The 25988-nt window shown below is 39.2% G+C and overlaps 3 protein-coding genes and 1 pseudogene across 3 annotated transcripts; 1 reads left to right on the plus strand and 3 right to left on the minus strand.

Moving 5' to 3' along the window:
- Positions 1–4753: 4753 nt before the first annotated feature.
- Positions 4754–6728, minus strand: LOC148097548 (tripartite motif-containing protein 16-like). The gene has a single exon (XM_087832064.1). It carries the CDS (start codon positions 6709–6711, stop codon positions 5053–5055), a length of 1659 nt encoding a protein of 552 aa, XP_087688190.1. The 5' UTR covers positions 6712–6728; the 3' UTR covers positions 4754–5052.
- A 689-nt stretch (positions 6729–7417) lies between these two features.
- Positions 7418–9393, minus strand: LOC148097549 (zinc finger BED domain-containing protein 4-like; annotated as a pseudogene).
- Positions 9394–13943: 4550 nt separating this feature from the next.
- On the plus strand, positions 13944–16823 carry LOC148097550 (E3 SUMO-protein ligase ZBED1-like). The gene is made up of 4 exons (XM_087831957.1): positions 13944–14143; positions 15125–15317; positions 15888–16129; positions 16328–16823. The coding sequence occupies exons 1-4, from the start codon at positions 14138–14140 to the stop codon at positions 16763–16765; spliced, it is 879 nt and encodes a 292-aa protein (XP_087688083.1). The 5' UTR covers positions 13944–14137; the 3' UTR covers positions 16766–16823.
- Positions 16824–22418: 5595 nt separating this feature from the next.
- On the minus strand, positions 22419–25748 carry LOC148097551 (E3 ubiquitin/ISG15 ligase TRIM25-like). The gene is made up of 2 exons (XM_087832430.1): positions 25019–25748; positions 22419–22438 (listed from the first exon to the last, which is right to left on the minus strand). Exons 1-2 carry the CDS (start codon positions 25719–25721, stop codon positions 22419–22421), a joined length of 723 nt encoding a protein of 240 aa, XP_087688556.1. The 5' UTR covers positions 25722–25748.
- Between the last annotated feature and the right edge of the window lie 240 nt (positions 25749–25988).

Here is a 25988-nt window from a genome sequence, read left to right on the forward strand (position 1 = left end):
TGTTGGGCCTGGACGCAAATTGCATTGGATCCAGCTGATATTCAATCTCTTCCATAATCACATTTCTGATGATTTTTTCAAAGACTTTCATGACAACTCAGGTAAGGCAACAGGCCTGAAGTCATTCAGGACGTTTGGACGACTAGATTTAGGGACATGAACGACGACAGCTTCCTTCCAAAGCGAGGGCACATTTTGTATTTGAAAGGATTTATTAAAAATAACCTGAAATTTAGGACTGAGCTCTTTAGCACAAGATTGAATTAGGCGGCACTAATGTTATCAGGGCCCTGGCTCTTGTTCACATTAACTGTATGAAAGGCCTTTTGGACATCGCTGAGTTCAGTGATGAAGTGTTGAGTATCTTTCAGTTTCTGTTTCAGTTCAGAAGAACTAAAACGAGCATGAAGCATATTCAAATCTCTGTCTGACTTAAAACCGTCTACAATGATCTGACTGCTGCTCTGGGGATTTTGAAACCCTGATATGGTTTTCATACAAGTCCAGGCAGACCCAAAATGTTTTGCAGCAAATTTGCTTTCAAGAAGGTTTTTGTAGATCTGTTTTGCTTTCAAGAGCTCGATTTTCAAGTCTTTGGTGACTGCCTGAAAGTCAGTAACAGCCCATCTTTAAAAGCCTGTCCCTTTTTCCTTAAACAGGATTTGATGCATTTGGTGACCCATGGCTTATTGTTAGGGTACACTTCAGCTCGCTTAAGGGGTATAATCATGTCTTTACAAAAAACTGCATATGAGCGAACATCCACCAAAGCATCAAGACTGAATAAAAACTTCCCAATCTGTAAATGTAAAACATTCCTGCAAGGTAAGCACAGATTCTTCTGACCACATGATTGATTGATGATAACATCATTTTTTCATCCCCCAAAAATTCACGTTCAAAGCAACATATCAGCCCGATATCACACAGAACTGTCACATGACATCAAACACAAGCTGTCAGCTCTGCAGAGTGGGCAATCATAATGAAGCAGTTCATTATAAGCTGCAGACTCAAGCTGCTCTTCATATATTTGTCCACCAGATGTCACCAAAGAGGACTGTGATGAAAGCTCCGAGTAATGAACCGTTTTTCATTACAAGCTTGGCCAACTGACTACAATCTACAATAAACTAATATGGCTTTTCAATCCTCTCTTCAATCACTTGGTACCACCAGGAACCTTTAAATGGGCCTCAAGCTGCCTGGAGACTGTTTTGTCGCGCACATCAGAGAAACCACAGGTAAGACAATCTTATCCAAAAGGTCAGTGTAACAGTATTGTTTTCCACCAGCTTAACCAAACTTCCCACACTAACTGAAATTTCTTTTTCCAGGCAAACATTAAACAGCAGCAGCTGGAAAACTGGAAAACCTAAAGCCAACTAATCAATAAAACATAACAAACTTTTGTATGAGTGAGCATTGATAAACTGAGCATAATTAAACCTCAGTGAAACCACATATAAGTTCTGGTAACTGGTACATATTTATGTTTAATATGTTGTTTTATATTTTGATCAGTTTCAGGTGTTTGTGCGACTGTGTTAACCATCAGTAAAACCACATATAAATCACACTTCTGTGTTTAACAATTACAACACTTGATGCTGTTTTTCTGATTCAGGATTATGTGTGTGATGAGTTGGCCACACAGTTCTTATCTTTCTGCTTCACACACACACAAAACTGCCGAGTTTGAAGCTGGCTTCAGTCTCTTTCTACCCCAGGTCTCAGCACATTTCCAAAATGTAAACTCTGAGTCTCATAAGAAATGTGGTTCAAAAAGATGTGCTGATCTATGAATGCATCCTTACTGAAAGCTAAAGATGTCCAGCAGACAAAAACAGCAGCTGAATGAACAGTTATCATGAGCGAGTGTACAAACACTATCACAGGAAATAACAGAAATAAACTGTAGTTTCCATTTATACCTGTAGTATTTTTTCAGCTTGATATCATCTTCCAATATGTCAAAATATGATTTCATTGTATCTTAAACAAATACAAACTTCTTTCTTTTCCCAGAATTTGGACAAATGAACAAAAAATAAATGATTATTTATTTAGTACAATGAGACTGGGCCTGGGTTCGTAGTGCTACTAATCATGCTACTTGATATCCTCTAATTGAATTAATAAGGACCAGCACAACTGTATTTTACACAAATTAAATCCCTCACCGGGTATTTATTTAGACAGCAAAGAAATGAATAAAATAAACAGTTACTTTTATAAAATGAATTGAAGTCAAATAAACAAACAAAAATACTGTAAAAGTGACTACATGGGTTTTCAATAAAAGATTATCAACACAAAATACCTCGTTCTTAGGTGCCAACTGTTATTTCAGTTACAACAGCTCACACCTTTAACAGGGATGAATTTCAACCTTTGATAATAACTTTGCTTACAACTACACACTTACTCAATTTAAACCAAATTTGTAACAGTGGGCCCACACACACACACTTTAACCTGTCCACACTACACCTGTAGCACAGTGCTTGTTGCAGGCCTGATTCGAAGTTCGGGTGCGGTGAGGCCTAAAACTGATGGCCGCTTCACTCAAACTGAGCCATAAACAAAATACGTGCACTTTAGTTCCAGTTAGTACTCACGAGTCCAATGAGTTTGTTAGTGGGGCAATCAGAAACGGGCAGTTAGTTCACCAGTAGTGAAGACAGTCAGGGGCGAGAAAACAGCAGGGTCCATCCGGGCAGAAACCTCTCTCTCCCTCTCCTTTCAGAGCGTCCCTCGGCTTCTAAACATATTAAAACACTTGAGCTACAATACCAAATGCTATCACATAACGATTTAGCATTAGCATGCTTTGACTAAAAATCACAGAGCTAAACATACAGCATGGCATCACAGCACATAACGCGGTAAGCTGCGCTAATTAGCAAGCCGCTAGTTAGCATCACACATCGCGCCATTTTACCACTATAACGAATAGTTACAGTACAAATGTCAAGGCACACAGACTCATTTACCTCTTGCAGATCACAAATAAGAAATATCAGGACCACGGGTAGTCGACCTCAATGATGATCTTAGATGTAAAATCCACACCACGTTTGCCTTACGACATCTCTCTGTTCGGACTTAGCTTCTGTGTCCGCTCCCACAGATTCACACAAACATTACAACTCGTCCCGCCCCCATAACAGAGAAGAATGACATTGACTGGCTCGTCAGCACAAACAACCAATGACAATACAACATTGAGGTAACTGACATTAAATGGGTAAATAATTTAAGGTTACACCACAACATATTTATTCTGCACAGAAAATGAACTCTAAATCATGAAACCCTTTTTTATTGGACTCTTAACTGTAAATGAAATACATTTGTACCAAAGCATATGATTTTTAAACCTTTTATCAACTATTTATATTTTAACCATTTTTATAACAGTAGACTTTTTTTCTTTACACTGCAAGCCCGAATAATTTCAGACAGGGCTACATTTCCATCTGTGTTTATTTCCATCTTTACAGTCAGGCATAAACATCTCACAGCAGCTGGAAAAACCAGTGAGCACACTTTAGAGGAAAAAAGTGAAAGTTTATGTTCAACTGTAAAATATTCTCTGTAATGTAAATTGTTCTGCTCTCTGACAAACCATCAGAGGTGCAGCACGTGTATCATTTGGTGTTTGAAGCAGAAACAAAAGCAAAGAGTTAAAGGAAGACACATTTGGAGAAGAAGGAAAATGAAAACAAGACGTCACTGAGCAACAACCTGACAGAACGAGAGTCAACAGTTTACTATCAGAACTGAGGCTGATCATTAACAGGGAGCAGCAGGTAACAAGGTCATCAGCAGTGGAGGAAAGTATGGAAGTAATACTCAGCTTCATATTTGAAGATACTCGAGTATCTTAGCTGCAGGTCTGGAACAATGGTTTTATTTCCTTTCCCATTAAACATCTCACACAGCCCCTCATCTGTGACCCTTAGCAAACCCACTGGATATCTACCTGTACATAAAGGAGATCAGATCAGGTCCATTATCAGGTCATGGATGCTGATGCTGGTGGGCAGCGTGCACTAAAAAAAATGACTGATGTCCTAGAATACAAAAGAACAGTGTCTCTACAAACTTATGAAAACATGACAGTCTTGCATTAGTTTGTATTCTTATGATTTCAAAAAACGAGGGAAAAATCTCCTTGAAATCCACAATTCCTTTTTGTTATTTCTTAGTGTGTGACGTATTTTATTGCCTTTATGATTGGTGCAAACAGTTTCCTGATTCATAATGGAAATAGATTTTAGACACAGATATGGTCCTTTTAAACCTGCGACACTGATGCTGCATTCAAGGACCATTAAAAACATCTGAAAGGACTTAAGAACATGAAGAAAATGTGACTTGTTTCTCTGTAATGAAGCTGTTTTAGTGAAGAAAGTTGAAAGGTCACAGAGCGACTGCTGAATCTTCTGCTCTAAACATGAACTCTGAACTTTGTGATGCTTCAGGAGGAAAACTGCTTCAGTTATTCTCTCAGATTAGTTTCATATTTTCTGCATCAGATTTGAGTGAGATCCTGGAATGAAGACAGAAGAAAAGACTTTGTTCAAAGTTTGATTTATAGTCAAACCTTCCAGTTTATTCACACAATAAAACATCAACACAATATATGAATTCATTCATTAAAATCACAGTTTTTCCTCATTTGTTTGATGATTTTGACAAAAACAAACACAAACACACACACATGGTCTGCCATACTCATGAAGAGAAATGTGGACATTTTTCAATACAAATATTCCAGAAACATTTAGAGGATAGAGAAGTTTACATTTTCATGTGGAGAAATATTTTAGTAAATCAAAATGATGATGAGCAGTGATAGCCTCCATAAACAGTCACAGGAAAGATCTCCTTTAAAAACTCAGAAACATCAAGAGAACAACTAGAAGATGTGGAGGTACCACCCATAATGTTTGACTGACAGCTGATCTCTGTGCAGAAATGATGGAGAGAAAATAAAATGAAACTAAAATACAGATTTAAACCCACAATATGAAAGACTTCAGTCTATTTCACTTTAATCAACTCAGCAGTGTCTCCATAAAAATTAAAACAAAGTCCAGCATAGAGCGGCTGAGTGAATGTGGTCTGGACTCTGTGGAGGAGAGTCATGGTTTCAGAGACGCTGTAGAAGGACAAAATACCTGCTCTGTGATCCAGGTACACTCCTACTCTGGAGGAACGAGGACCTGAGACAGGAGTTTCCAAGTTGTTGTGCCGAAATGTATAACTGTTGTTGTCACAATATAATGACCAAGATTTGTCATTATGTCCAAAACCACATTCATAACCTCCTTTTCTGCTGATATTCTTATATGCGACTGCTACATCAACTCCTTCCCCTCTCCACTCCACCTCCCAGTAACAACGTCCAGTCAGACTCTCTCTACTCAGGACCTGAAACCAGTGAGTGAATCTGTCTGGATGATCAGAATAAGATTGTTGTTGTTCCATAAATGTTACTTTTCTGTTCCCCTCTGATAATAACAGCTGTTTGTTTGCTGTGTTTGGATCCAGTGTGATTTCACGTGAATATTTTAAGAATCCAGCTCTGGTCTTTGGCTCTGGTTGTGACAGTGAAACATCCACTTCAGTGACTGTCAGTGAGATGTTTGTCCGTTCCTCTCTCAGAATGTCCTGTAGTTTATCTCTGACCTCTGACACAGCTGCTGTCACATCCTCAAAGTAGCTCAGAGGACGGATATTGATGCTGGATGAGTCTGTAGACTCACTGAGTGCTGACAGTGAGGGGTAGTTGTGTAGAAACTGGATGTGATCCTCTGTGTGTGAGAGCTGCTTCAGCTCAGCATCTTTCCTCTTCAGCTCAGTGATCTCCTGCTCCAGCTTCTCCTGAAGCTCTTTGACTCGACTCACTTCAGTTTCCTGCTGGGATCTGATCTGCTGCTTCACATCAGAGCTTCTTTTCTGGATGAGATGGATCAGCTCAGTGAAGATCTTCTCACTGTGCTCCACTGTTTGATCAGCAGACTGATTGATGGCCTCCACCTCCTGTTGAAGCAGCTTCACATCTTTCTCTCTGTCCTGGATTCTCTGCTGGATGTTTTGTCGACTCACCTCCAGCTCTCTCTGCCTCTCAGTCCTTTCTGCTGCAGCTGAGACTGTGTCGTGGCCTTTATGTTTATCCACAGAGCAGAGATAACAGATACTCTGCTGATCAGTACGGCAGAACATCTTCATCACCTCATCATGACGAGAGCAGATGTTCTCCTGGAGCTTCTTGGAGGGCTCCACCAGCTTGTGTTTCTTGAATGTAGATGAATCATAATGAGGCTGAAGGTGTTTCTCACAGTAAGATGTCAAACAGACTAAACAGGACTTGAAGGCTTTCATTTTTCTCCCAGTGCAGACATCACAGGCCACATCTTCAGGTCCAGGATAGCAGTGATCAGCAGGAGCAGCTTGGAGTCCAGTCTTCTTCAGCTCCTCCACTAAATCTGCTAACATGGTGTTTTTCACCAGGACAGGCCTCGCTGTGAAAGTCTGTCTGCACTGAGGGCAGCTGTAGATTTTCTTCTTTTCCTCTTCATCCCAGAAGCTTTTAATACAGTTCATGCAGTAGCTGTGTCCACAGGGAATAGTCACCGGATCCTTCAGTAGATCCAAACAGACTGAACAGCAGATTTTTGTTTGATCCATTTGATTCATGTGCTGTGCCGTTTCACCGTCTCTCAGTGACTGTCAGACAGTTTCACTTCCTCTGAACAGAAACAACCTCTGTGCTCTGAAGGGAAACAGATCTCTGCTCTTTTTCACCTCCTACAGGAAATGAGGCTCACCAGCAACTGCATTTACACCATGTTGTTTAGACCCATCCTGATACAGACACATCTGTGAAGGGAGGCACTAAAGAAATATTCTTACAGAGCGACCAAGAGCCAATCACATGATGCAGGGTGTGGTATGTTTGGTTACAGCATGCAGTAACAAGTCTGACCCAGTTAAAGTTTAATAGTTTATCTTTACTTGGTGCTTTGAAATGTGACAGTCAACACTAAGCAAAAAGTTCAGCAAAGTTTAGGATGCTGTGATGAATAAAAATAAATCACACTTTATATTTTGACATTTTCTAATCTTAGTTCATTCTCACACTTACAGAATGATGCATGGGAACAACTGACTCCACTAAATTAAACCTATGTTCAAATGAAATTACTGTACAAGACAGGCAGCAAGCTTGATTTCTTGATTATTTTTTTAAATAGTAAAATATATGTAAAACTATTTAAAAAACAAATACAGATAGTGTTCTAATTCTACATTCTTTAGTAATTTTTCCTGTGTACCACCATGGATTTCAAAACAATACATTAATATGTGCTTTAAATGCAGACACTCAAATATAACTCAACATTCACACTGAAGATACACAGTAGACATAAGAATCAGTTTTCATGTCCTTTGTTTATTCTTTCATTTAAAATCTTTGTGGTAAAGATCATCATAATTACACATTAACTTTCATGTACAGCTTAAATGTTTCACTTCACTGTTGGCAGCAAAGATTACACAGCAAAGCCGATTAAACTAGAAGCTAAACGACTGTTCAGTCCAAGGGCGTAGATTTGGCATGGACGGAAGGGACCCACCAATATCCAGCGATTATTGAATTGTCCCCACCAATAATTAGAAAGAAAAACAAACCCGATAGAAAGAAAAAAACGATCTGTCAGCGTCTAATTCACCCAGCGGTGCAGAAAGAGTTAAATTACGTTCTCTACTGGAGTCCTACGTCACGTGACAAATATGGCCAATGTGATTGGAGCTCTGTTTAGTTTTAGCAGCGGCAAGTCTGCGCTGCGAGGAGGAGAGGAGGACGGCAGCAACAAGGATGAAATGAAGCTTTCCATCCAACTGGTCGACTCATGGTTCGAAGCATTGTGATGATTCATTTGCTCTACTGCGCCATCAAGTGGACGATTCAAGTGAAACGGGCTCAATGATTATAATGATGTGATGTGTAAACCTCTAAACTGAATAAATAAATTGTTTTTATGGTTATTTATCCCGAATATTGTCTCAGTATGTCTGATACAAAAGAGAAAGTGGAAACTATCAGGACAGAGTTTTTGGGATGATTGTGTAACTGTGTAATCATGTGACACAAACTAGTGTGTGGCGCTTCAAGTTGAATGAATAAAGAAATTACTTTTGTTCATGACACCAATAACTAAACTCTAAATATTAGTTATATTTAATATTATACTAATTTTATATTATATTAATTTAATTTAATTAATGTTTGTGTATAATAAATTGGCAGCTTAACACAGGAATGTACATGGAAACAAAAAGGGAGGGAGTTGTGATGTGAATGTGCTTGTGACTTTATAACAGTGCTCATGACACTAGGGAAAAGTTTTCATTTGTTTTTATTCAAAAATAGCAGCTTTTCCACAGTGCTGGGCTTAAGACGGTTCCTCTTTTTTGAGAGGATTTCTCCTGCTTTTGAAAATATCCTCTCACAGGGCACAGATGAAGCAGGGGTTGCAAGAAAAACCACAGCAAGTTGATACAAGTTTGGATAAAGAAATTTGTGTCCAGCCCAGTACTCCAGCGGATTCTCCAGTCTGCCCATATTTGGTTCATGGAGGTATTTCTGTACTTCAGCTGTTGCATCAGCAGTAGCATTTGGGGTCTTTGTCTCCAGAACAGTGGTGTCCAAACGATGCCACAGTTTGCTACCTAAAACAAACAGAATGTAAGTAACTAAATACAATATAACAATCGAAATGTGCTCATATACCTTGAGTCACAGGCTGAGCAGCTTTTGATGATGAGGCTGCTGATGAGAAGGCCACGTGCCGCAAAATAGCAGCACATTCAAAAATAAGTCTCTTCTCAGCATCCATTGCTTTATTTGGGCTAAAGAAGCCTATTTTTTTTTAACCTTGGATCCAGCAATGTTGCCAGTGACATGATGCTCATTGACTGCAATGTGTAGAGCTTCTCCTTTAATTGTCTCCTTAGACACTCAACCATGGTGGAGCTCTCTGGAGTTAGGACAACTCCCATTTCCTCTTCATTTAGTGCATGGTGCAACATTGTTAGAAGTGGAATTACTTTGGATCCAGACACTCGCTTTTCCTCTGACAGCTCAGTGGTGGCATCATTAAATGGGGAGAGTATTTTAAGACATTCTGCCATAAGGTCATACTGTTCAGAGGATAGTGGGCAAATATCAGTGTGCAGGCCAGCTAACGATGCTCCAATAGGTTCCCTGAGTTCATGAACACGTTGAAGCATTTGGAATGTGCTGTTCCAACGTGTATCCACCTCATGAATTAACTTCAGTGCAGGCCGGCCCATTTGCTCCTGCACCTCTGTCAGCCTCTCCTAGAAAAACAGCCAACACAAACTGATTAATTCAAGCTGTGTTACTGCAGCAGCACCTCAAAGCAGTAATGAAATAATGGAACAAACCTTAGCAGTTGTACTGCTCTTGAAATATCCCACTATCCTCCTACAGGTAGTCCGGATGTCAGACAGCGTCGTGTGTTGATCAAGAGCTTTTTTGACCATTAGGTTTAATGTATGTGCCACACAATTACTGTGACGCAAACGAAGCTCCTTAGCACAAGCACCCATGTTTGCTGCTCCATCAGTCACATAACATGTAACTTTGTCTGTAATACCCCACTCTGACATGAGCGCTGCTGTTACTTGTGACAAATTGACAGCAGTATGTGCTTGAGGGAAGTGCTGAACACCTAACACTACAGAATGCAATGCAGTGTTAGAGTCAATGAAATGGCAGGTGACGGCTAGGTAAGCCTCTGTGTTAATGGAGGTCCACATATCAGATGTCAAACTAACTGCAGAAACCTTGGCCACAGTCAGTTTTTCTTTTTGTTTGGACTCTTTGTATCTTTGGTCCACCATAGCTTTCAAAGCCTAAACAAAAGAAGGTACAGTACTTAATATGTAAATAAAGGCAAAATGGAAACATGCTTCATATTTTAAGATACACACCTGCCTTGTGGGGAGAACATAGTTAGGGTTCAAAACTTTAACAAGCTTCCTAAACCCACTGTCCTCCACAATAGTGAAGGGCTGGGAATCCTCTATCACCATGTTGACCAAGGCCTCATCCACATCATTCCTCTCCCCTGATACAACAAAAAAACATTAAGAAATTACATATTTCAGTAAATAGAACCCAAATATTAATGAATTACATGGGGAATATAAATGTATCAAATGACTGTATCCTTAAAACCTACAAAAACTCACCTGAGCTTGGTCCACCTTGGTTAGTCTCCTTGTTCTCATGCAGGGCTCTGTAATGCCTCAGCATAGATGAGGTGTTGTTGCTGTATCCAAGTTCTTTAGAGCACAGCAAACACTTCACCTTTTAATAAACAAAAAGACAGAAATCTGATTATAGGATCTGTGGTGTGGTTTATTTATATTATGGTACTTATCATTTCTTTATTACAGTGTGTATACCTTATTAGGAGAGATGACATCAAAATGTTGCCAGACAGGGGAAAATTTTCTTTTCCTTGCTGGTTCCATCGAGGGAAGAAATGCTCAAGTAACTATGTAACACGTACGTAATCCAATTCCACAACACAATGTGATGGGGGAATCAGCTGTGTTTTGCTGCCCATTTTATTTCGAATTTGGCGCGAACCGGTGAACCAGTTCCCGAATCAGTCACGTGGTACGGACTGCCCGCGAGGCCTCGAACGTCACTGCATACGTAATCAAAGCAAGCCTCGATACACGCTTCAGAAAAACGCCCCCGAGATTACCCGACGCACGATTCGGAGCTTCGACACAATAACGTTACAGGCTATGCTAGGCTTTGGCCCACATCAGTCTAAAATTGTATGTAACCATGAATAACGTGTTTTGTAAACTAACTGCACAGCAGGCAGCACTATCAGTTCTCTCAGTCTCAGAGCAGCATTTCTCATTTTGATTGAAACTGTCAGAGAAAACGGCAGCCTCGAGCGAGCCAGGATATTAGTTTACAGAGGCTGTTAAAATTATATGTCTAACGTTAAAATGTTGGTGACACAATAATTTTATCCTAATGGTACTGACATATTCATAGCGTTAATTTTTGAGACAAAATATCATGAGGTAGTCAGGATTTTGCAAATATCCACCTTGTAGTGCAGTTTGCACAAATTGTTGTAAAAATGCACTCACACTACAAAAATTACTGACGAGTCAAGATCTGCACAAATTGACAGAAACACTGAAGCAGCTCCACATTTTATTCTTATTGTCATGTATGTCCTATTTGTCAGGTGATAGAGAGTAATGGTGATACAAGATCACAGGTGAAATTGGATGATGACCTGATGGTTCATGACTGTATTTGAAGCACATGTGTGACTGCATGTATGTTGAATGTCTCACTGTTATTTATCAGGTGACAGAGGCAGCTCTGACATGTTGTAGCTCAGACAGAGGTGAAGAGGCGAGGTCACAGGTGACTGACTGATGATTTGGTGCTATAGATTAACTAGTATTTATTATCATGACAGTTGTTAGGCTGCTGATGTAAATTGATTCATTAGTGTATATTTGACAAAGAATCTGAATTGACACGTCTCACTTTTTATATGGCACGAATCCATGTGTTATTTTATCAGGTGGCAATATGTCCTAGTGCAGTCAGAGGGGAAGAGCCAAAGGTGAGGCACATCAAGCACAGAATAATAATTTTAATCTGAGGATAAAACTCATGTACTGAGGCTGAAAGAAGCTTCAGTGCTCTCAGAAGACTAAAAAGATGGCTAAGGTCAACAATGACTCAAATGAGATTAAACAATGCTGCTGTGTGTCCACCAGGAGAGACTGGACAGTTTAGATGTAAAACAAACATGCCAGCAGTTTATCTCAGTTAACGAGAGGAGCAGGCATGTGTTTGGCTCCTTCACATAGTGGACATTGAGTTGTTGTGTGGGTCACCAGTAGTCCATGTCTGTTGCTGTAACAGTAGTTCATGTTTAGAATAAAAACTCTCAGCTCACTGATTTGATCGGGGCAATAGTGCCTAAAATGTTGCATGATTTTGCTGAGAGATCTTTTACTTTGTGGTAATCTTAGACGAGTAGTTTTATGGACAAAACCCACCAGGTCATTCAGTGTTCCCTTAGTGCTAATGTATCAGACATGTTGGTGTACTATAACTGAACTAATGTTGTTAATTTCTTAAAGTCATATTCTTTTATTGTCATGACTGTATTTGAAGCTATTTTTATTTTTGTATGATACCTGATTTATATGGAATATGACTGAAGTAAACTAAAGTCTAAAATACGTAGTCAGTCATTTGTTTAATAGTAATTTAACATTATCTAATTCACATATAAAACTATGAATTGTAATTTTAAGTGGTTTAAAAGCATGTAGAATAGGATATGTAGGCAAGTATATTTCTCCTTTTTTTTTTTTTTTATCAAGAAGCAAAGACAAAAAGGACAAAAAGGGAAAAAAAAAAAGAAACAAGGCAGGGTTCAATGGTTGAATCATCCGTCCCCACCAATGCCAAAACCAAATCTACGCCCTTGGTTCAGTCCTCTTTTGGAAGCAGTCTTTAAATGGGGACAAGCATTAACTTTTGTCATAAACTGTATAACCTCCAGATGGCGATATTAGTTTGTAAGTAATAAAACGGCATCAAAACAAACCTCTAGTCCGACCTGAGACACAGCTCCTGATCGAATGATTATTTCATGGTGAGGAGATCCTCAGACAAAATGAACTTAAATACAGATTAATAAGAGTTTGCTAAAGATGGAAACTCACTGCAAGGACAGAGAACTGCGTTTTTTTCACTTTGACATTTTTGTTTTCACATTGAACTTGAACATTTTTCTGTTATTTTGCAAATTCTCCTATTTTATATATTTCAATAGAAAACTCAGGAGAAATTCTTTGGTAAGTTAAACATTTTTTTGGCAATAAAACAGTTTCTGAGGGCAAAGCCAAATATTCATCCAATTTCACCACCTGAGAAACATTCCCCACAGCAAACAGGTTTCACAAATTCTCATTCCTCAAAAATCTCCCAAAAGTCTTTACACGTCTCTTCTGTTAATCAGTGTCTAAAAGTGAATCGACACTTTTAAGGTGTATTGCTACTCTCAAGTGTCAGTGAAATATTTAATCTATTTTTACATGTTTTTGTTTTATGAAAGTATGTTTTGTGACCTTCAGTAACTCCATATTGTGGACAAAACCTCCACCAACAGCAGGGAACAGTTTCAATAATTTAACCCTGTCTTGGTCATGATGTGCTGTGCAGCAGACAGAGGCATAAACCCAATATGCAGATACTCAGATGCAGAAGTGAACCTAAAAGGCAGCTTTATTGCTGGACTTGCAGGCAACCATAGTACAAAGAACTTCACTAGGAAGCTAGACTACAACACAGACAAGACACACAGCAAGGGTGAGCTCATGACAAGGGCTGTATCCCAATTCAGGGTCTGCAGCCTTAAAGTACGCAGCCTTAACGGTCCTCAAGGTCCACGTACTCAAAGACCGCTAAGGCCGGAAGTGCGAGGCTTGTAGGCTTGTGAAATGGGACAGTCTAGCCTCCGTCGCGCTGCCCAGGTTGCCTAGCAACCATGATACAAACTGCTGGAAACGTTTCATACAGCTTTGTTTGACAGAAATGAAGGAGAACATATTTTGTTCATTTGTTTCTACATGAGCTCTGTGTGATTTAATAAGTATCTGAGGCTGAGACCACAGGACTGTAAAACATGATTGTTGGGCTTCATTTCTGTACTGAACAGTCATTTTAAGATTAGCTAGTAAATAACAATTAGCTAATGTTGTTCATGAGACTAAAGTCATCTCACTTTGGTAATGTAAATATAATATGGCCAATATTATTGTTCTGCCTTTTATAAGTTAAATGGGATATTATAGTTGTAAACTGCCCTAGAGCTCCCTCTAGTGGCTGCTTTGTAATATGGGTTCGGTTACTTTGGGAAGGGAAAAAATGAGAACGTGAAGAAGAAATAAAAGATGGCGGAAAGTGATACCGTAATGTTATTGTTCTAAGCTTATACGGACCTTAAAATGTTGTTTCCATGGACAAGATATGTCTGTAAGTATGAGTGTCGATAAAATAATTATTATCTTTTGTTTTGTGTAAAAATGGTTCGATAATTTATACATTTGAAAGTTTTATCTTGTTAGCTTGCAGTAAGAGTGTAACAAGCTAGTTTACAATGTTAGTTAGCTAATACAGTATTTTGTACTTTCAGTTTTACGATGGTCAAAAAGAAGGCAATGGTCAGAGGCCATTCTTATAAGTCTGATTATTGGAGCATCGTTATCTCGCTGTCTAGCTGGTGAAACTAAGAGACTCAGGGCGAGGACAGCATAATTATAGTTATCATATTAATCATTATTAGTTATTACAGCAGTGAGTTTGAACTCTGTGTCAAATACTGAGCTTCAGTAAAGATTCAAGTTGCAGTTATTTATATTTCCTATCACCTTAAATCTTCACTCAAAGACAAGTATCTTTGACAGTGTATATATAGATGTATCATATATAAGAGACAAATATTGTTCGTTTAATATGTTGGCATTACTAAATGTGGCTCAGCTATAGGAGACAAAAAACTAACAAAATAAAGCAGCAAGTGATGCAAACTGAGACTCAGACATGTAAGCTTGATACTGGGGAATAAACAGACCTGGAGACAAAAGGTCAAAACACAGATGATAGAGAGACAGAGAGACGACAACAGGAGAGACTAAAGACAACACAAAGATGAGACAAATACAGACTAGACATGAAAAGGGGACAAACATGAACAGAAACAAGAACCAAAACCTAGAAACATAAGCAACAAAACTCAGAGGCTCTCAAAACCTGAACATAACTATTTCATAATTCTGAAGAATGAATAAAATGTCCAACAAACTCAAAAACCTGGGTCAAATTCCCAGGAGCATGACAGTCAGACATTAACCTTTTTCATTGAAAGGTATTCTGTAAAGTTCAGTTTTCAGATTCCACTTGAAGAGTCTCTTAAAAGCACCTGAAGGTAACTTCAGATTATCTTCCCGTTTCTAGGGCAGAATGATGGTCTTGTGTTATCAAACCTCAGGCTGGTGCCTCCAGTGTCCATGCATGCAGAAGCTGCTTCTTCATGTGTCAAACCATCCAAAACAGGAGTTTCCAAAGCTGCCGGGGTGCAGTCTGTTCAATGTTTCATGTCATCCCTGCAGAGCCAGAGCACCAGGCCTCCTATTTTCAGTCAAGGAAGGTGAGACAAAACCAGTAACCATAGTGCTCTGTGTCAAATATTTTCTATTCTATTGTTTCTTTTCTATTCTGTCACTGTGTGTTAACCCTGTGCAGGGTGAACGCTGCCTTTTGCCCAGTGAAACCCGAGGTTGATGGATGTTACTGAGTATTACTAATCATGTCACAGAATCTATAAGACAAACTCATTTTACACTGTGGGCCACTTACAGGTAACTTTGATCATAAGTGGGCCGGACATGTGAAGCTGCACGATTAATGTGTAAAATTACAGACAAGTTCTTTTAGTTGATTCCCCAGACTGTCCTGTAATTATAAAATATAAAGTCTTTCATTAACTTAAAAATAATCTCCTATTTTTCAATGATTCCACTATAAAAAAAAGACAAAGAAATAAATTAAAAATTTAGTGAAAAAAAAACAGGAACTTTAATTGTTTAACTGTCACCTAATGACTTTGGTGTAGTATGAATAGCAACTAAGGGGGATTCTTTATAATGTCAAGAAAACCTAAAATTGTTATTAGTAGTGATAAATGTTAAAATAAAGAATCCTACTCTGTCTCTCGTAGCACCGCTGCTAGCACAGCTGTTGCACGACACCCAAGACAACATTGGTGACACAGCGCTGGTCAGAAACGTCAAGCAAAGTATCAGTCAAGACCTTAAGAAGAGATATGCCAGCACAGTCGAGAGGAACACCCTCTACACAGCATCAGCTCTCGACCCACGCTTTAAAACCCTGCCGTTCCTGTCACTGGAGGAAAGACAGGAAACCTATGCCAGAGTGGTTGCTGAGGCTATAACCCTTCAGGTAAGCAAACATTCTGGTGTTATAATTTAAATAACTTACTTGCAATATTAGTAGATCGGTGATATTTTTGTCATATTGGTAATATTCTATTTAACAATTAAATACATTAATTATAATTTGCTAACATATTACTGCATACTAAAAGATATAAAATATTTATTTTCTCCCTCTCTCTGTATGTGTGTGGGTTTTCTACAGGAAGAAAAGAGGCAGCAGCCCATCTGTGAGCCAGAAGCTCATGAACATCATGAGAAACCAGACGAGACTGAACAAAATCCCAGACCCCCTCTCATACCAGCCAAGATGAGGAAGTCTTGTGGGTTAACAGACTTGCTTGGTCAGACTTATGGTGATGTTGGAGCCCCACCAAAATCATTATCTGCCACAGCTGAGGAGGAGGTGAAAAGATACCAGGAGGTCACGTCACTGGCACTCACAGAAGACCCACTAAGCTGGTGGAAATCCCATGAGGAAGTCTATCCTTTCCTGGCCACGCTGGCAAAAAGATACCTTTGTATCCCAGGTACTAGTGTCTCGGCTGAAAGAGTCTTCTCAACCGCTGGAGACATCGTCACAGCAAAACGGAGCACTCTGACTTCAGAGCATGTTGATCCTTTTTCTGAGCAAGAATGCTGACATTGCTTCACTGTCCAAATGTGTTTAAGTTTTTAGGGCAGCAACAAACAGGATAGTTTACTTATTTTAATTTAAGAAATGTTTTATTTTATTTAAATTTAAAACTTTTTTATTTAATGTAAAATTATATTTTGTTTTAAGCTATAATTGTACCAGATAGTTACGTTCAGTTAAGTTGGTTACTAGACTGTTATACAAACCGTTTACTTTGTCAGCAATAAAACTGACTGACATGAGAGAAAGACTGAGTGTGAGACTTTATTATTAGATAAAATGAATATTGATAAAGTTTACCTTTATGGACAAAATCTGCAGTAGAAAAAATATGTGATAAATCACAAAATATCTTATTGCAATACTCAGAATATTGCAAAAATATATTTTAAAAAATCACAATAATATCGTATCGTGGGGTGTATGGTGATTCCCACCTCTACTATACATATACTGTACTTATTGATGAAAACTTCCCACAGGACCTTCAGTCATTTCTGACAGGAAGTTTATGTCCATCCTTTAATACTTAAGGATGAGGTAACATCAGGCAGCAGTCACATGCAGGTTTGTGCTCTACTTGCATAAGGTGATCTCTGCACATCCAGAATATGCTCACCTCATGGACCTGAAACTTTCCTGTCCATAATGCTCTCCAAGGCACATGATCTCACATGTGAGGTAAACCTAAGCAGCTCCTTAGACTACCATGAGCTGGATGACTGAGAACCTGCACAGACATCTGTGAGGTAAACATATTTTTCTTCCAGATTATCTTCCTGTTTCTAGGGCAGAATGATGGTCTTGTGTTATCAAACCTCAGGCTGGTGCCTCCAGTGTCCATGCATGCAGAAGCTTCTTCTTCATGTGTCAAACCATCCAAAACAGGAGTTTCCAAAGCTGCCGGGGTGCAGTCTGTTCAATGTTTCATGTCATCCCTGCAGAGCCAGAGCACCAGGCCTCCTATTTTCAGTCAAGGAAGGTGAGACAAAACCAGTAACCATAGTGCTCTGTGTCAAATATTTTCTATTCTATTGTTTCTTTTCTATTCTGTCACTGTGTGTTAACCCTGTGCAGGGTGAACGCTGCCTTTTGCCCAGTGAAACCCGAGGTTGATGGATGTTACTGAGTATTACTAATCATGTCACAGAATCTATAAGACAAACTCATTTTACACTGTGGGCCACTTACAGGTAACTATGATCATAAGTGGGCCGGACATGTGAAGCTGCACGATTAATGTGTAAAATTACAGAAAAGATCTTTAAGTTGATTCCCCAGACTGTCCTGTAATTATAAAATATAAAGTCTTTCATTAACTTAAAAATAATCTCCTATTTTTCAATGATTCCACTATAAAAAAAAGACAAAGAAATAAATTACAAATTTAGTGGAAAAAAAAACAGGAACTTTAATTGTTTAACTGTCACCTAATGACTTTGGTGTAGTATGAATAGCAACTAAAGGGGGATTCTTTAAAATGTCAAGAAAACCTAAAATTGTTATTATTAGTGATAAATGTTAAAATTCTATGAATTTCACATTTTCCAGTTTCTGGAGGCTGATTCTGGCCCCGAGCTTTATGTTTGAAACCTTTGTTATAAGGGATCTAAATATAATAAATGAGGAATAATCATCGCCTTTATCAGAAAAAATTATATTGCTATACAACATGTGCAGGTACAATTTAATACATTTTAAAAGATTTTTTGCAAAAATTAAGACATAACTGAAGTGATTATATTGTATTAATAGAAAAAATGCTTGATATAAATAGAAATTAATTACAAATATTAATTAATTAATTCATTACAAATTCCTCCAGCCAATCTAAAAAAATACCTTGCAGATAATTTTAGGCCCCTGCAGCTCAAAAAGAATGTCGCCTTATAGGAAAGTCTTATTTGGTTAATCTGCTCTTTATTTTCTCAGTTAATCGCTTCACCGGCTGGTCTAAGGAACTGATCTGTTTCATCCAGCCTTCAGTGCAGTACACACTCCAACATGCACAATGAAGCAAAGCACTAAAGAAAATCTGCAGGATTTAGATTTGAGGAAGCAGAAATAGAGAAAAACTATTCAAAACTAATCAAACAATAAACTCAGTCATTAAAATTGAAGCAGATTAATTTTCTGGCTGTAAATTAACTGATTCATCTCATAATCATTTGAGTTATTCTGATGTTTTTGTTTTTACTGAATGAACTGAGTTTGACAGAGCAGGTGGATTTAAGTAAATACTTTCCATTTTCATGTATAAGCTTTAAACTGGAGATGTGCTGATAGGACTGGAGGAGAAAAGAGCTCGTCTGTAGTCTGTGGCTTCTGACTCTGACAAACTCTTTGAGCTCCAGGAAAAACCAGATGTTTATACCTCTGGAGTCCTCAGCAGGAACTGAAAGACTGAAGATTTCTTTCATAAAACTGAGCAGGTGACCAGCTACGGTACATTTCTCATCTGCTCTGAGCTGCTTCTCAAAAGCCTGCTGATGGATTAAATTTCCTTTAATTGTAGCTAAAGGCGCTGACTTTTTGTTGGATGCGACAGGCGCGATCTAAAGCGACTGTTGCCGTAAACGCCTTTATTTTCCATAAACCTGCAGAGGTTGAGCTGCAGCTGTCTGCAGAGGCACGGTCATGTTAAAGCTACATCTGATAAAATGAAGCGTTCACAGCAGCAGCATGGGGATGTGCAAAAGTCTCCTCAACTTCTGCCTCAAAACTTTTAATACTCAGTGATAAAGTTTTATTGAGAAAGTGACAAACTGGGTCACGTTCTTTTCTTTTTTACTTTAAGTACAGCTGCATGAAAAAAGTTATTTATACTTTATTAAGTATATTTTACCGCTTTCTGATTGTAGCACAAAAAAGAGATTAAAGATAAAAAGAGTCATTTATGGGAAATGACAGAGACAGACACCTTTTTATAGGCTCACTGTATTATTATCAGTTAAAACCCAGCAGCGCTGTCACCAAAGCACTTGCTCATAAAGGTCATATGATTGTTGGGGTTTTCTCTGTTTTCTGTATTATTGTAGGTTCTTTACTTTACAATAGAAAAGGCATTGAGGCAACTGTAGTTGTGATTTGGTGCAATATCAATAAAACTGAATTGAATTGATAAAAAAATCTCTTAAATACTTTTAAACTTACTTAAAGAACATCAATCTCTAAGTAAAAATTAAACTCCAGAAAGAAAGACAACATATTTTCAGTCGTCTGGCTCATCGTGACAGGTTTGATGAGCCCTGTGGTGTTCAGGTGTATAACGTGGTGTTCAGGTGTATAACGTGGTGTTCAGGTGTATAACGTGGTGTGGAGGTGTGTCTGCAGCAGCACCGAGGTCCTCAGCTGATTTTAATTTCAAATATGTGTCTTGGGCGTAACTTTGTTTATGGCAGCCTGTGTGATTCATGCTGTATTCACCTTGCACGCTAAGGTGCTGGCCAATTAAATCACCAGGAAGGCCGATGAACACCCGCCAGGCTGCATAAAGTTGGATTAAAATCTGCTGCAGAACATAACTGTGAATTCTGACAGCCAATTTCACATGTTAGTGTTTCAGTCACTAAAGACTGGCAGTAAATGGAAATGTCAAATGATTCATTACAAGGAGCTGCCAACTTTAGAGGCTGGTTAATCGTGACAAATCTTTTCCTTCACTCAGGTTAGCTAGTAGATTGTGGCTCAAGCAGTGAACACATGTTTCTCTATTCGGACTTTCCCAAGTGTTCTTTATCTCTTTGCTCTTGCTGTTTTCTTTTATTAAGCAGCTTTAATCTTGTTCCAGCTGTGGTTCAGGTGGTACAATTGGTACCAGTCACAGGGTCAGTGGATTGGTCCACAGTTTCCTCCAGTCCACATGCCAAAGTATCCTTGGACAAGACACTGAACCCCAAGTCCATCAGCGTGTGTGAATGTTGGCTAAAGCCCTCAGGCACAGATAGAAGTGCTGCATGAACGTGTGTGACTGGGTACATGAGACATGGAGCAGAAAGTGCTGTGAGTAGACAGGACCTATGCAAGTACGACATCATTTACAAACAACCAACACTTTTCATTTTCACTTTTTTCACTTTCATTGTGTTTTGATTTTGCCAGGGTGCATGCCTTATTTTCTCTCATCCAGTGTTATGTTGATTTATTCATCATTCAGTCTTATGTGGAGTTCAGGTCCAGAGACAATAATTGAGGCCAAACGCCACTTTTAACATTGGATATAAAACTTTATTTTTAAATAAAAAGGGCAGTGATGCTAAACCAGCCTTTAGTTATGCTGCTATCTCCTTAAATCTAGTGTTGCTAGCTATTTCCCAGGCTAACTGCTGCTCAGTTCCCCAAAACAAACAACCACTGAGGCACAACTCAAAGTTAAAAATGTGCTCTGATGAAATGACCAGTTTGGCTGGACTCTCTGCTGTTGCAATAAAGTAATAATGTCTTAACATCCATCCATCCAGGGTTTCTGGAGATGAGAGGATTTAGAAGCTAGCAGTGAAATAGCTCAATAAAGGAGAATCCATGTTCTAGTATTTCTGAAACAAACAAACAAAAACATGGAAAACCATCTAAACTTTGTATGAAATGTAAGGAAAGTTGTGTCTGGTCATTTATTTCTTTGTTGTAAAAATGCTTCTTGGCAACAAATCTTATGTCAGTTTACCTAATATGACATATGTAGCAGCAAATAATAAATAAATAATAACCTGTGGTTTGCTTACACTTGATCTACATGCAACTATACAAACATGTGAGGATTATTATATTGACTGCTTGATCTACTGCAGTGACAACACTGAGGCCTCAAACCTGTCACGATCCTGGATCATTGACCCAGCGTTTTCAGTTTTCTTGTGTTTTGATGTCATTTTGTATTATGTTTCATGTTTAAGTCGTCTTTGGTTAAGTTGATTCTCTAGTGCCGAGGTTGTCCCTGTTTAGATTTGTATTAGTTAGTATTTCCCCCCTTGTGTCTTTGCCCTCTGTGTCTCCCTCTGTGTGGCTGTGATTGTCTTTGTTGTGAGTTCTTGCTTCCCTCATGTTTCCTTCTGTTCCTCTTCCTGTCATGTTATCCATGTTTCCCCAGTCATGTTCTCTGGGGCTGTGTTCAAGTTCAGGGGTAGCATGCTTCGAAGGACCCGACCTACCCGGTCCACATAGGGCGGATCCTTCGAAGGCCGGGTAGGCCTGAAGTGAGCTGCTGTGAAATTGGACAGTCTTCTAGCCTTCAGTAAAGTCTGCACTCACTTCTGTGTTTTTCCCGTCGCTAGCGCCAAAGCGTGACAACTTTAAAATGGACCCAGAAATGTCGCAGTGACTGAATGATTGCTGGTCATTCGTGCACATTTACTATATTATATAAAATATGTAAAACAAATCTCTTTGAAATTTATAGAAGAACATTTTCTATTTCTGTTTATTTTCTATTATTCATTTGATCCTGTAACTGATTTGTGTGCATAGATGGCCCTGGAGTGTCCTCAGGGAGAGAGGGAATTAGGACAGGAAGCAAATCAATACAACACAACAACTCTTAGTAATTGCATTTATTAACTTGTGTTCTTAAGGATTATCTTCTTGATATCACACATACATACTTTGTATTTTTAAGATATCTCATTTCCTTCTGGCCTGCAGGGGGTGACTTTCCCCTGCAGGCTCATCTTCTCCAGAATTTTTCTGATCACACACAACAAATAAGAGACGAGAGAAAATTGTACAACCACCAGATGGCGAAAGAGTCCCACTGCAACTTTAAGCCATGAAGGATGTGTCTTGATGTTTGCTTGTGATAAATCTGCTTTATGTGAGTCTTTTTCAGAAAGTAACAGTAATATGTCTGATTATATGTCTTTAATCAGTAAAGTCTCGCTTTGCTAGAAATAAATCAATAATAAAATTGTAAACATGCAGCTGTATGTTAGAAGTCAAAGGGTCCTTAAGTCTTCTGTAAATTGACGGGGATCAAATGAAGGACACAAGTATCTGTTCTTACTCTAATAAATGCTGCTTTAATATCCAACAGACTATTTTCCTTCCTCATCAGCAGTAAACAGCTCGACTGCGTCTGTGCATTTGTGTCCTCCATACTTGTTTACACAGACATCTCAGGCTTGATGCCACGATGCAGTGTAGAAACCTGACAACCCTCTGACTCATGTTCAAATGTTCAAGGACATTTCTCAGGATCATGTATGACCCCTTTTTGACATTTGGACTTTCATTAATAATATTTGTGTTTCTGAGTCATTTTTGTGGAGACTTCTGTCCAACGTAGTGTCCAAATGAAGCCTGAAGCTTTTCTTCACCCTCTTGTCAGATGGTCAGCAACAAAACTCTGTTCCAACCAATGTCTGATAAGAGATGAGACACAGCAGCTGAGCAAATGATCATTTCATGCTGGAGACATCCTCAGACAGAATTAAATACATACATAAACACAGCCTGGTGCCAATAACACAGCTAATGACACTGCTGTATCACTGGCTTTACTGATTAAAGACCATATCTGAAGGAAATCTTTGAACACAACAGAAAGTGACCTTTTAAACCTGCGACACTGATGCTGCATTCAAGGACCATTACAAACATCTGAAAGGACTTAAGAACATGAAGAAAATGTGACTTGTTTCTCTGTAATGAAGCTGTTTTAGTGAAGAAAGTTGAAAGGTCACAGAGCGACTGCTGAATCTTCTGCTCTAAACATGAACTCTGAACTTTGTGATGCTTCAGGAGGAAAACTGCTTCAGTTATTCTCTCAGATTAGTTTCATATTTTCTGCATCAGATTTGAGTGAGATCCTGGAATGAAGACAGAAGAAAAGACTTTGTTCAAAGTTTGATTTATAGTCAAACCTTCCAGTTTATTCACACAATAAAACATCAACACAATATATGAATTCATTCATTAAAATCACAGTTTTTCCTCATTTGTTTGATGATTTTGACAAAAACAAACACAAACACACACACATGGTCTGCCATACTCATGAAGAGAAATGTGGACATTTTTCAATACAAATATTCCAGAAACATTTAGAGGATAGAGAAGTTTACATTTTCATGTGGAGAAATATTTTAGTAAATCAAAATGATGATGAGCAGTGATAGCCTCCATAAACAGTCACAGGAAAGATCTCCTTTAAAAACTCAGAAACATCAAGAGAACAACTAGAAGATGTGGAGGTACCACCCATAATGTTTGACTGACAGCTGATCTCTGTGCAGAAATGATGGAGAGAAAATAAAATGAAACTAAAATACAGATTTAAACCCACAATATGAAAGACTTCAGTCTATTTCACTTTAATCAACTTAGCAGTGTCTCCATAATTAAACCAAAATGTTAGTCCAGCATAGAGCGGCTGAGTGAATGTGGTCTGGACTCTGTGGAGGAGAGTCATGGTTTCAGAGACGCTGTAGAAGGACAAAATACCTGCTCTGTGATCCAGGTACACTCCTACTCTGGAGGAACGAGGACCTGAGACACGAGTTTGCATGTTGTTGTACCAAAATGTGTAACTGTTGTTGTCACAATCTAATGACCAAGATTTGTCATTATGTCCAAATACACATTCAATACCCTCTCCTTTTCTGCTGATATTCTTGTATGCGACTGCTACATCAACTCCTCCCCCTCTCCACTCCACCTCCCAGTAACAACATCCAGTCAGACTCTCTCTACTCAGGACCTGCCACGGTCCAGTGAATCTGTCTGGATGATCAGAATAAGACTGTTGTTGTTTCATTACTTTTACTTTTCTGTTCCCCTCTGATAATAACAGCTCTTTGTTTGCTGTGTTTGGATCCAGTGTGATTTCACGTGAATATTTTAAGAATCCAGCTCTGGTCTTTGGCTCTGGTGGATCTGACAGTAAAACATCCACTTCAGTGACTGTCAGTGAGATGTTTGTCCATTCCTCTCTCAGAATGTCCTGTAGTTTATCTCTGACCTCTGACACAGCTGCTGTCACATCCTCAAAGTAGCTCAGAGGACGGATATTGATGCTGGATGAGTCTGTAGAATCACTGAGTGCTGACAGTGAGGGGTAGTTGTGTAGAAACTGGATGTGATCCTCTGTGTGTGAGAGCTGCTTCAGCTCAGCATCTTTCCTCTTCAGCTCAGTGATCTCCTGCTCCAGCTTCTCCTGAAGCTCTTTGACTCGACTCACTTCAGTTTCCTGCTGGGATCTGATCTGCTGCTTCACATCAGAGCTTCTTTTCTGGATGAGATGGATCAGCTCAGTGAAGATCTTCTCACTGTGCTCCACTGTTTGATCAGCAGACTGATTGATGGCCTCCACCTCCTGTTGAAGCAGCTTCACATCTTTCTCTCTGTCCTGGATTCTCTGCTGGATGTTTTGTCGACTCACCTCCAGCTCTCTCTGCCTCTCAGTCCTTTCTGCTGCAGCTGAGACTGTGTCGTGGCCTTTATGTTCATCCACAGAGCAGAGATAACAGATACTCTGCTGATCAGTACGGCAGAACATCTTCATCACCTCATCATGACGAGAGCAGATGTTCTCCTGGAGCTTCTTGGAGGGCTCCATCAGCTTGTGTTTCTTTAACGGAGGTGAATCATAATGAGTGTGAAGGTGTTTCTCACAGTAAGATGCCAAACAGACTAAACAGGACTTGAAGGCTTTCATTTTTCTTCCAGTGCAGACATCACAGGCCACATCTTCAGGTCCAGCATAGCAGTGATCAGCAGGAGCAGCTTGGAGTCCAGTCTTCTTCAGCTCCTCCACTAAATCTGCTAACATGGTGCTTTTCTCCAGGACAGGCCTCGCTGTGAAAGTCTGTCTGCACTGAGGGCAGCTGTAGATTTTCTTCTTTTCCTCTCCATCCCAGAAGCTTTTAATACAGTTCATGCAGTAGCTGTGTCCACAGGGAATAGTCACCGGATCCTTCAGTAGATCCAAACAGACTGAACAGCAGAATTTTGTTTGATCCATTTGATTCATGTGCTGTGCCGTTTCACCGTCTCTCAGTGACTGTCAGACAGTTTCACTTCCTCTGAACAGAAACAACCTCTGTGCTCTGAAGGGAAACAGATCTCTGCTCTTTTTCACCTCCTACAGGAAATGAGGCTCACCAGCAACTGCATTTACACCATGTTGTTTAGACCCATCCTGATACAGACACATCTGTGAAGGGAGGCACTAAAGAAATATTCTCATAGCGTGACCAAGAGCCATTCAAATGATGCAGGGTGTGGTATGTTTGGTTAC

Source organism: Neolamprologus brichardi, chromosome 18 (genome assembly GCF_056152115.1).
Source record: "Neolamprologus brichardi isolate AB-2024 chromosome 18, ASM5615211v1, whole genome shotgun sequence".
NCBI classification, from domain to species: Eukaryota; Metazoa; Chordata; class Actinopteri; order Cichliformes; family Cichlidae; genus Neolamprologus; species Neolamprologus brichardi.